Consider the following 12,555-nt stretch of genomic DNA (forward strand, 5'->3'; position numbering starts at 1 on the left):
CCTGGGAACCCATCAGACGACCTGGGGCTCTGCGGAGCGGACGTCTAAGCAACAACTCGGCGGAGTTGCATCAAAGCTGGGCGGTGGCTGCAGCCTCCGGACAGCACAATGACAGGTTGGTATAGTTCTGGATTTATATATTCCATTTTCACGTTTTTTTAAATTCCTGTTAAGATTTAATTGTTTTTTTTAAAGTGGTGTTTCATTCTTGCCTCTCATACACCAAGAATGGACGGTTAAAGCAATTGTAGCTGCTTACACTTTACTATAGTTTAACATAGAACGTAGCCCACTGGCTCTGTCAGCTTGGCTGCACTGGTGTGTCACACTGAACTGGGTCTGTGTGGAAACCCATACCAAACATAACAATCCTATTGTTACATCCTTTTTCTTTTCTTTTGAAGTGTAAACTCTTATACAAATTGAAAAATCACACCCAGTGTGAAGTGGGCGGTGTGGTCACAGTGGTCATCACAGTGGGTGATTCACTTAAAAAAATATATAAATGTGTTTTTTTTAAGTGCACAGTCATATTTATAGGACTGCATAAACATGTGTCATGTGTTTCACTAGCCAATCACAGTCCTGAATAGAGTACAATGGTGGCCAATCACAGTGCGGGGTTAGGGCGATACAATGGTGGCCAATCACAGCGCAGGGTTGGGGGGGTGCAATGGGTGGGGGTCCAAACCTCACATATAGGGGCGGTTGCATCGCCCAAAAAGTGCAAATAACAGAAAATAATGGAACTTCATCTGTAAGTTCTTGTCCCTTGCATGTGTATTACCACAGACTTTGCATGAAACTGTGTGTGTGTTCTTATCCTGCCATGCTGTCTGTTTCATCATGTGCACTTCTTCCACTGACAGTTCTGTAGCCCTGCTCAACTGTAGGCACTTATCCAATGGCAGGTTGTCCTCCCTGAGCAATCTCTCCCTCAGTCCAGAATCAATAATGCCACATACTATTCTATCACGTATGAGTGAGTCTCTTCAGGGCTGGATTAACAGCTCTGAGGGCGCCTGGGCACTGAAGCTCCAAAGCCCCCCCCCCCCCCCCTCACCCTGACCCTCCTGTGCTTGCACAGACACACGCACAAAGGCCTACATGTTAAGCTGGCATTAATTTTAAAAATAGTTTTAATCAGTTGACTTGACTTTCATGACATAACGTTGATTTCCATTCACTATAATTAACAATTGGCACTTTAATGTACGGATGATTCTGTCTAAATTGGATCAGTTTTGTTTTGATAATGTTACTTTGCATCTGACCGTTTTTTCCTCTCTCTCTCTCTCTCTCTCTCTCTCTCTCTCTCTCTCTCTCTCTCTCTCTCTCTCTCTCTCTCTCTCTCTCTCTCTCTCTCTCTCTCTCTCTCTCTCTCTCTCTCTCTCTCTCTCTCTCTCTCTCTCTCTCTCTCTCTCTCTCTCTCTCTCTCTCTCTCTCTCTCTCTCTCTCTCTCTCATAGGCGGATTATGATCATCTTGCGTGCGGGCAAAGCGTGCGCAATCTTTTTCAGGGTTTTTATAACGCATGTTTTACCTATAACTAAACAGGATCTACACACTATTACAGCCAACAGCACACATTTAACCAAATACACCGCACTCAACCACAAATAAGACACTTCTATTAACCAAATAATAACATCGCGTCACCATAGGCTTTCCAGACAGTCCGTTACGTACTTTCACTTTCATTGATAGAATTACAAAGCTGTTGCAGGATACATAATTCGTTTCCGGGGACCACCAGTGGTCAACCGTCACTTCCGGTGCGCTGCACAGCGGCTGCAATGTGACCCAGCGTGCCTTGCATGCCTTATTGTTTCGTTTATTTGTATTGTCCGTGTGCCTATGTGTCGTTACATGTTTAAAGATGTGTAAGATGAGAGCCTCACTCTGCTGATTCTGTGGATTATTAACTCCTGGAAGATGCTGGTCGGTCGAACAACTTCAGACTCAACTCAACAGCAACACAAACAGCTGGCGCGAAGACGGCGTGCCCAGGCTCGCTTGTGTGTACAGCAGAGATGCACTGCTGGCACTACGGCCGCCTGAGCCAAATACAACGGCAAGACACATCTACAGATGTGCCACTTCAAAACTTCACATGTCCTGCCATCGCCAAGACAGTACATTTCCAGGGGATTCCCAGGGCAATAAGAGGGACAAAGAAGGGCATTTAAAATGCTGAATTATTTTGATGATCACTGCTTTTATGATGCTAATTAATTTGAGCAACTGGTCAAATCACCTTTCGCCTCATAATGAGTCTGACACCTTGTTCAACACACATTCTTTTGTTCTCATGTATATGGATGTCTGTTGAAGGGAAAAACGGGGGTGTGTAGTGACAACTTCTTTTCAGGGGCAAAACAGTGCATTTTAAGGGCAGAAAAGGGAGGAAAAACATGCATTTTCAGGGAACTATCAGGGAAAGAACAGTAACGTGTGAAGTTTTGAAGTGGCACATCTGTACAGTACCTTCCAGTGTTGGATAACATCCCCGAGGAGTTAATCCGAAATAAAAGGAAGAAGAAACGAGGAAAAAGAGGGGGAATTCGGAGGCACCAGCAATGGTGCTTGGAGACTTGAACCAGTGTTATCTGGACACTGTGTTGCCAGGATTTGAACAGCATGTCAAGGATGCGACTAGGAAAAATAACATTCAGGACAAGTGGTATGTGAACATTCCACATGCATATGTTGCTATTAATTTTTATTTGTATTCTTCATTTTTATTTTACTATTATTTGTATTTTAAGTTGTGCATTTGTAGGCTATTGTATTTGCTTTGTTCAGGACCCCAGGAAGACTAGAGGCTCATTCATGTGACTCTAATGGGGATCCTTTAATAAACATAATTACATGCATATGTTGCCAAGGTTGGACCGCCTATATTGTCCAATACTAAACCCGAACCAAACCCGCACCCTAACCCTAACCGCACGCGGATGCCACATAGTCGGAGAAAAGGTCTGTCGGATTAACGCATGCCTCCCGATCATAATGTTGTGTGCATGACTCCAGTTTATAAGTCAAAACTGAAGAGAGGAAAGCTGGAGAAGAAAGTAGTTAGGACATGGACAAATGAAAGCAAGGAACAACTAAAAACATGCCTGGACTGTACAGATTGGGACACTTTTAGAGATCATTGGACAAAATAACCACAGTTACAAATGATTATATACATTTTTGTTAACAGCTGGTTGTTCCTACATGGAAATTAAAATCTATCCGAACAATAAATCATATGTGACCAAGGACATAAAAGATAAGCATAAGGAAAGCTAATGGGCCGGATGAGTGCAGTGCTTTTCTCCTCCAAAACATTGCATCTGTGTTGGCTCCAGTGTGGCAACCAATATTTCAAACCTCTGTAGACACACACACAATTCCTCTGTTTTGGAAAACAAAAATAGCAGATCTACAAGCTCTAACTTGTACTTGAACTTGTAGATCTGCTATTTTTGAAAAATCGTGAAAATGTGTGCAAATCTTTGAATATATATATTATTTTAACATTAACTCAAATCTTTGCTTCTGGGGGTCCCTGGAACAAAATATTTTGAGATGGGGGTCCGCGGCCAAATTCATATAATTTTGGGGGTCCTTGACATGAAAAAATTTGAAAACCACTGATATAGAAACATACTTTTTTTTAGAAAACCGTTTAGAAGACATTTTGCATAATCGGAACCTCAGGCCTCAATGGGTTAATACTATAAGCTGACTGAGCCAAAGAAAACAAGGTGTGGCTTCACTGTTTACTTACTGTACTTACTGTACTTACTTACTCATCAGATCACAGAGTTTCACTTGAAATAGTTCACTGTCACAGCAGACTGTACCACGCGTTACAAAACGACCCAGAGCTTTATACCTAACGACAGGTGAGTGTCTCAACTTTTTTTCTTTTGGTTCAACTTCAAGGATTGAGAAGCAAATTTAACATGACTCAGTGGGGGGGGCTTTTATTTCGTGTGACCATTGTTCCCGGACACATCACCTGACTTGATGAGGTATTTTGTGTCAGCAAGAAGAGGAGATTCTTGAATCTCTTGATTTTTAGACTCCTGGGTCTTTGGCCATGAAGGACTACGAGGAGACCAATGCGTCTTTGGCCATGAAGGACTATGAGGAGACCACAGCCTTCCTTGGACAGTGGGGACGCTTCCAGCAGATCGTGTTCTTCCTGCTCTGTGCCAGCACCATTCCCAATGGCCTCAGTGCGTTCTCTGTCATCTTCCTGGCTGACACCCCCCGCCACCACTGCCTGGTTCCAGATGTCAACCTAACTGCAGAGTGGCGCAAGGCCATCATCCCAGTAGAGGTGAGCACGACTTTTCTGAAAAACTTCAAATACGTATTCAAAAATTACAACAAATGTATGTTGCTATATACTGTACAAAGCAACAGGAACCCCAAAAGGGTTCCCGTCCTGAAAGGTATAGTTACAAATAGGGGTTCCCGCCCAAAAAAATAGGTTAAGGGTCTGAGAGTGTACAAAATGGAATTTGTATTTTTTTTCATCATGAAGAAGAATAACAACCAAAACAAAATCGGTATCGGCTATCTGTTATCGGTCAAATTGTTATTTATAAACATCGATATCAGTAGGGGCCCAGGATTTCCATATCGATGCCTCCCTAGTCGCCATACATACAGCTTATTGCACTGTAATAGAGGTTATTATATTTGACAAGGTGGTGAACGGACAGGAGGAGCAGAGCCGGTGCCACCGGTACAGACTGGACGAGGTCAGGAACCTGTCTGCTCTGGGCTACATCCCCGGTCGGGACGTGAACCTCACTGAACTGAGACAGGAGAGCTGTGTGGACGGATGGAGCTACAGCCAAGACATCTACCAGTCCACCATCGTCACGGAGGTCAGTGCGTGCGTGCGTGCGTTCGTACGTGCGTACACAATCCATAACTTTAGTGAATACGATTTTGTTTTAACCAAAAAGGTGCCGGAAGTGTCAATCTTCCTTCACTGTAAATTCTCAACCTGCAGTTTGACCTGGTATGCAGCAACCAGTGGAAACAACCATTCACCTCCTCAGTGTACTATCTGGGACTTACGTGTGGATGCTTCTTCTCTGGACAGATCTCAGACAGGTATTTGAAACCCATGGCATGATGATTTAATAATGACCCATGACACTCCGTCTCTTCAGGCTTGTGGGGAAATGGCCTGAAATGAATGAGTACTTCACAGCCTTCCTAGAGTTGCAGTGGAGTCAAAAGGAAAATATTTGTCTTTGAAATGTAGTGGAGTTAAAGTAATCAAAGAAGTATACAAAAAGAGATACTACACGTAAAATGTACTTAAGTGCAGTACTCAAGTAAATGTACACCGTTACTGTCCTCCACTGCCCATGTGTGACATAAGGCTTCATGGTCATGGTCATGTGACTGCTCCCTTTGACCTTCAGTTATCCTGTGTTATCGTTGGTCTATCTGGTTTATAACCCACCAATAACAAACCTATTGTTTGACCCTTTGTCCAGATGTATATGGCTGGCCTATTAAAAAGATGATAACTGTTTTTTATATGTGAACGTGTATGTTGGGTGAAAGTACCACTTCTAGATAATGTTTTAGTAGAATGACAACTTGTTTTTATTGTTATAACTGCTCAAAGGCCCCTTTTGCTTAAAGGATCCAGATGTATGTTGGTTATTGTGCACATAACGTAACAACATTTAGTATGCGGTTTGCCTGTCCACAGATTCTAATGTTTACCTCACCTGCCTTCTACTTCCTACTATGTAGCACTTCATTGTTTTTCTTTGTACTCTATTTATGTGACCATTGACCCTGACATTTGTTCACTAGGGTTCAGCCATTTACTCTGATCTTGCACTTTGTAAGTTGCCCGCCTAGATATGCGCATCTGCAAAATATCTAACATGTGGAAAAAAACGTGGAAAGTATATTTACTCAAGTATTGTACTAAAGTACACTTTTGAGGTATTTTTACTTTACTATATTTCCAATATTCAATACTTTTACCTCTACTCCACTACATCTCAGAGGCAAATATTGTAATTTTACTCCAATACAATTATTTGAAAACTTTAGTTACTAGTTACTTTACAGATATAAACTATTATATAAAACCTACATTAACCACTTTAGCCCTGTTTTATACCTAAGCTATTTGAAAATAGCCAAACATTTTAGTTCTTTATACTTTTGGTACTTTAAGTATATGTTGATGCCAATAAGAGAAATAAAACACATGTTAGTCTAATTTTGTCTCGTTTTTCTTTTTTAAAGGTTTGGAAGAAAGCTTGTTATGTTGGCAACCATGGCAGTCCAGACACTTTTTACCTTTGTCCAAATCTTCTCTCCCTCATGGACAGTGTTCTCTATCCTCTTCTTCATCGTTGCTTTGGGCCAAAACTCCAATCATATTGCTGCTCTTGTCTTAGGTATGCAACAACTACTCACATGTTGAGAATGGATGGGAATGTGCTGAATGTAACATGTAGCCTACTATTTAAGCTTGATTTATACTTTGTTGTGCGATGGCATACTGTGCATATCGATATTATTGCAGAATACAGTGTCTAGGTCAGGAGTGGGCAACTTTGATTATGGAGAGGGCCACTATATTTCCACTCTCACTCCAGAGGGCCACAATTTATATACTGTCGGGCAGACACCTCTTATCTCTGTATTTTAAGTTTTTTCGTAAATGAATGCCGTACTTTGCCATTCTATGTCTCACAAAAGTAGCAAAAGTAGCCGATCTACAAGCTCAAAACGTGTCGCACTGGCTATTTTTGAATTGGAGTCCTGATTATTATTTTTTGCTGTTTTTGACATCTTTATCTTTATTTAATTTCAAATGCATTTAGTTATACTTATGTTATCTTTATGAACTTAAATACAAATAAAATGGACGTAAAAAAAAGACAATAGAATTTTAATAGTAGTCATTAAGCTACTAATATAGTCTGAAGTAATTACAGCGGGTCATGTTTGCATGTTTGCAATTAACAGCTGAAATCAATAATATATCAGTATTCCGAAATTAACCTGCCGGCCGCATTAAATGAAGGTGGGGGCCGCATTTGGCCCCCGGGCCGCCAGTTGCCCATGTATGGTCTAGGTTTATGGAAATCTGTGGAACAGAGGAGCTCTAGCTTAATGTGTTTTATTTTGGTGTATTTCTCTCCCTCTGCTTGCCTTCAGGTACTGAGATCTTGACAGGAAACGTACGTGTCCTGTTTGTGACTCTGGGAATGAATCTGTTCTTTACTTCTGGCTACATGATGCTGCCTCTCTTTGCTTATTTCATAAGGGACTGGAAGTATCTTCTGCTGGCTTTAGCTCTGCCTGGCCTGCTCTACACACCCCTCTGGTGGTGAGTTGCAGTCATTGCAGAAGAACCATCACTGCTCACTTTTTCACTCATAATATTGGGGACTTACTATTATTTATCACTATTACCTGTGACAGCTCACTGTAGTATAGATGCTAATAGTTTCTTTCATTCTTTTAAGAATTCAAATTCTGAAGGGTTTTTCATTTATTTAGTTTATAACATTTTATTTCATTTTACAGGAGAAAAAGAACAGGTACTGAATCCTTAAAGGGATATTTCACTTTCAAACATGTTTGGGGTCATTTTTACGTCTACTTAGGCTTTTGTGAGCACATCAGAAGTTGCTTGATTCAGTATTTAGATATTTGATATTAATTGTATCTGACACGCCCCCCTCCTATACAAACCCATTGTACCTCCATTTGATGGATTAATTGAAAACACCCGTCCTTGGTTCTGGTGACCTTGGTTCTGTGTTTTTCAAATTACTTACTTTTCATTTATTTTATCTTAATTATTTGTTCATTTTCTAAAACAATTATTACAGAACAAAATGAAAAGAAACAAAAAACATGGCCCCCTCACACATTAGAAGTACATTATCAGTCACGTTTAACTGGTATCCTTCTTTGAAGCACTACAATGCATACACACTTGTGCACTTCCTCTGGATAAGAGCATCTACTTAATGACTACATTTTAAAAGGATGATATTTTCTGTTCGCTGTAATCACCTGTATGGGACCATGAATTGCTTTTGAGGTAAAGCCCTTCCGACTGTTTGAGCGTGAACCTGTGTGAAGTTATATAGATAACTTGATTGGCCTTCTGTTGTTCTCTTGTTTGATCTCCTTCCCACTTGCCCCCCACCCCTCTTCTTCTCCACCCCCCCCCCCCCCCCCCCCCCCCCTCTTCTTTCTATGGAAATTAACGTTGCGATGGGAACGATGTACAAAAACGAATTTCACCCACTTTTTTACCTTGTAAACCTGTGATGTGACAATAAACCTGATTCTGATTCTGATTCTGAACCTCTCTCTACTGTGTTCCATAACCAAAGCGTGGACCTTCTCTCTCCTACCTGCGAGGCAGGTTCATCCCAGAGTCTCCTCGGTGGCTGATCTCCCAGGGAAGAATAGAGGAGGCTGAGGCCGTACTGAGAGAAGCTGCTAAGAAGAACAACGTAGAGGGTCCACAGGTCATCCTTAAAGGTTATGATGTAAGTTGACTTTAAGTCATATAACCTTTTCAATTACATTTATTTCTAATATTATATAATTCTTCACTTGCATATTTTTCACAATAACCATTCCACATATATGTGTTGTGTGAACACTTCCCTAAACACTATAAAATACTATTTGTAATCCCAATGTTCTGGCCCCAACACTGGGAGTCACATTTCTAACAGATGCTGTAATGACCACATAGCTACCAGAGGTGACACCAAAACACTTCAAAAAGCATTTTGCACAGACGTTTTGGAGTGCAAGGCATGAAGCCTAATAGACACAGTAAAGGGCCCTGCTACATCTAACATTATGTTCACAAATATACACAGTATAAAGGGCCCTGCTACATCTAACATTATGTTCACACATAGACACAGTATAAAGGGCCCTGCTACATCTAACATTATGTTCACAAATAGACACAGTGTAAAGGGCCCTGCTACATCTAACATTATGTTCACAAATAGACACAGTATAAAGGGCCCTGCTACATCTAACATTATGTTCACAAATAGACACAGTATAAAGGGCCCTGCTACATCTAACATTATGTTCACAAATAGACACAGTATAAAGGGCCCTGCTACATCTAACATTATGTTCACAAATAGACACAGTATAAAGGGCCCTGCTACATCTAACAAATAGACAGAGACCATTATAATTGACTTCAAATTTGTCTTTGATGACAGCCGTAGACACATAACATTTTGCGTGTTGTGATGCGACGCGTTGTGAGCTTGTAGATCTGCTGCTTATCTGCTAGTTTTTTGAAAACTTGAAATGGCACATTCTGCATAATAAGTATTTTTACTTTTGGTACTTTAAGTACATTTTGATAACAATACTTTTGTACTTTTACACAAGTAAATGTAGAATTCCGGACTTACTTGTAACAGAGTATTTCTACATTGCAGTATTGACACTTTTACTTAAGTAAAATATTTGAGTACTTTTTCCACCACTGCTGCAGAGTGACATGGCAAAGGACAGATGTGACCCAGAGGAGCGTCACAGCGTTCTAGACCTGCTAAGGTTCACCAAAACCAGAACCACAACACTCATACTCTTCCTAGTGTGGTGAGTATCCACAGGTTGTTTTGCACTCACCTTATCACACATACTGTAGAAGGGTATGTCTATAAGTATGTGCTTCTTTTGCATGCCTTAAGACACATAGACTAAGTACATTTACTCAAGTACAGTACTTGAGTACTTTACTTTACTGGAGCATTTACTTCTACTCCACTATATCTCAGAGGCAAATATTGTACTTTTTACTCCACTACAATTATTTGAAAACTTTAGTTGTTCTGTCTCTCCCTCATAATATACTTACTTATGGGATAACATCACCCCCTGGCGATGCACAGAGCACAGCACATGGACTCCCGCTACAATTCCTATTGGACAGGGTCATGTTACGCGAATCCGGTATTCCGGAAGGGGTATAAAACCCCTCGCGTCACTGGCAAACGCCCTCTTACTTCACTCTGCACAGCGAATGCGCACGAGCCAAGACAGCAAATCTACGGAGAAACATTCCTCGAAATCCAGCTGATCCCACAGCGAGGGCACCCAGTGCTTCTCTACAGGTATTTCGAGCCAAGTTTTCGTTTACGAACGGTCCTGCGTTATTACTTCAAGTTTTATTCATTTCTTTCCTCTCCGTTTTCTGTAACACGAAGCTTCGAGCTAGCTTAGAGTTGTTAGCAGGCTAGGCCAGAAGCTAACAGCTACAGCTAGGTAGCTACCTAGCCTTTGTTCTTGCTACGTGTCGGAGAAGAAGGAATGGAGGCGCCACGAGAATGCGGCCTACCAGGCTGCAGCCTCCTCGTTGCAGCAGACGATCAACACCGTCTCTGCACATCCTGCCTGGGGCCTAACTACGCTTACCTCGCACGCCACCACGCCGTTGACGAGGATGCCTGTAAGCCCTGCGAAGGATTCACAGTACACCAGCTGGAGCACCGGCTCAACAGAGCCGCGGAGCTAGCGGCCTCGCCAAGCAGCGGCGCTTACCTCGGCACTCCCCTCGCCATGGGACTCAGAGCGTCGGCGGCGAGCGCAGGCCTTGGAGCCATGGGCCCACCACTACGAGCCGCTCCGAGATCCAGTGGTGCTACCAAGAAAGGCCAAAACTGCTCCCCGAGGCCAGCGACATCAGAGGGGCCCTGCAGTATTCGTGGAAGAAAGGGAAAATGGAACCAGAGAAGCTAGGCCTCGTGGTCGAGATTTTCTCCGGTGCGGACTTGGGGATCGCCGGCCTCCCCCCAAAGGACCGGACCCTGGCCAGAGACATCGAGGAAGCGAAGACTGGCTCCGTGAAGGCAGCGGAGGCCAAGCCAATTTTCGCTGACCACGCCAAGAGGGCCAACACCGTGGCGCTGAATACGCTCTACAAGGCCTCGGGCTCAGCAGCTAAAGCGTTCAACGCCGTGTCCCTCCTCCAAGGATCGGCCGCCGCAAGACTCAAGGAGTTGGTGGCCAAGCCCTTGGGGAACAAGTCCGCGGAGGTGATCCACACCGAGTGGGTTGAGGATGCGAAGGAGCTCGAAAAACTGACGCAAATCTCCATCTCCTCCTCACCTGCAACCGGGTAATGTGGACAATGTATCCTTGTTAGTTTCGGGGGGTAATGTATCCTTGTTAGTTTATTTTCATCCGCTTAGTAATATGCTTAAACTCAGCGGGTCGTCTCTGTGCGGACCTGGAGAGGGTAAAATGGGTAAAACGCCCCCATGCCCGACGAACGGACCGATTCAGCACCGTTCAGAAGGGCTACAGGTTGCAATTTTCCAGCAAACCTCCGCTAACAGACAAAGTGTTGTTCTCTCGAGCATCGGGCGAGTAACACATTTTGAGTATTTTTCCACCACTGAGTATAAGACTGCAAATAAAAAAGTATAAAAGCCTGCTAATTCACAGAATAGCAACTAAAAACAAAAGCTGAAGGGGTTGGCAAAGAGTCTCATTATTGGGAATCTGTGGAAATTCAGTAATAACAGTCAGTGTGTGTGCTTCAAAACAGTGTACAGTTTTGGTGTGAATGTTCTGAATCTATAGGGAGTATGTATGTATGTGTATACACACATTGAATTGAATTGTATACACACACACACACACACACACACACACACACACACACACACCTATATGCATGCATATGTCTATCTATCTGCCCATCCATCTAGCCATCATCCCATCCATCTGTCAATCGTTGATCAGTACTGCTGGGACAAAGACTGTTGTTGTGTGTGTGTCCCTCCCAGGTTCTCTATAAACACTGGCTACTTTGGCCTGTCCCTGAACACATCCCGTCTTCACGGCGACCGCTTTCTCAACTGTTTCATCTCGGCAGCCGTGGGGGTGCCGGCGTCCTTCTCCAGCTGGCTGGCGCTACAGTATCTTCCCAGGCGGCTGACTGTGGCAATCTGTCTGACTCTCGGAGGAGGAATGCTGTACTGCATTCAGCTGGTGCCACAAGGTGGCTGTAGGGACTTTATCATAGGAAACTAATGAATGTTGGAAGTTACAAGACTACTCCTTCTCAGTCTAAAGATGAAACAAAATGTCATCCTTAACAGCATTCCATACAGCTTTGGGACGTAATCTTATCTAAAAGAGGAAGGCCAAACTCCAAGAGTGGCTAACTTGGTGTAGCCCTATTGGCATGACTGGTAACACGTCGGACTGGCGAGTGGGAGCCTCGGGTTCAATCCCAGCTCACTGCCGCAGTCGGCAGGACGAGGAGTGTAATATCCTCGTGTGAGGGACATGAGGGACGTCGTGTACGGTGGTCCGCGGCGTGAAGTGTGAAGCGCGAGGAGGCACTCCAAAGATCGGGGGGGTGATTGTACCCCCCACAGTAAAATTGTGTACATATTCTGCTAGAGCCATATGAAATCCGTTTTATTTTTTTCCCAATTCCGTTTTATTTTTTCCCAAATTCTGTTTTTTCCATTTTAATATTTCTGAATTC

General features: G+C 43.0%; 1 protein-coding gene across 2 annotated transcripts; it reads left to right on the forward strand.

The window, feature by feature from the left end:
- Nucleotides 1-2,523: 2,523 nt before the first annotated feature.
- Nucleotides 2,524-12,200, forward strand: LOC311038381 (organic cation/carnitine transporter 2-like). Of its 2 annotated transcripts, none has more exons than XM_084047876.1 (10): nucleotides 2,524-2,682; nucleotides 3,807-3,895; nucleotides 4,039-4,335; nucleotides 4,709-4,891; nucleotides 5,020-5,123; nucleotides 6,288-6,442; nucleotides 7,209-7,380; nucleotides 8,434-8,560; nucleotides 9,547-9,653; nucleotides 11,846-12,200. In XM_084047876.1, the coding sequence occupies exons 3-10, from the start codon at nucleotides 4,093-4,095 to the stop codon at nucleotides 12,090-12,092; spliced, it is 1,338 nt and encodes a 445-aa protein (XP_083904002.1). In that variant the 5' UTR covers nucleotides 2,524-2,682; nucleotides 3,807-3,895; nucleotides 4,039-4,092; the 3' UTR covers nucleotides 12,093-12,200. The 2 variants fall into 2 exon arrangements, with proteins under 2 accessions (XP_083904002.1, XP_083904003.1); XM_084047877.1 differs by having other exon boundaries at nucleotides 4,075-4,335.
- The last annotated feature ends 355 nt before the right edge of the window (nucleotides 12,201-12,555 follow it).

Source organism: Gymnoscopelus microlampas (genome assembly GCF_963454915.1).
Source record: "Gymnoscopelus microlampas genome assembly, chromosome: 21".
Taxonomy (NCBI): Eukaryota; Metazoa; Chordata; class Actinopteri; order Myctophiformes; family Myctophidae; genus Gymnoscopelus; species Gymnoscopelus microlampas.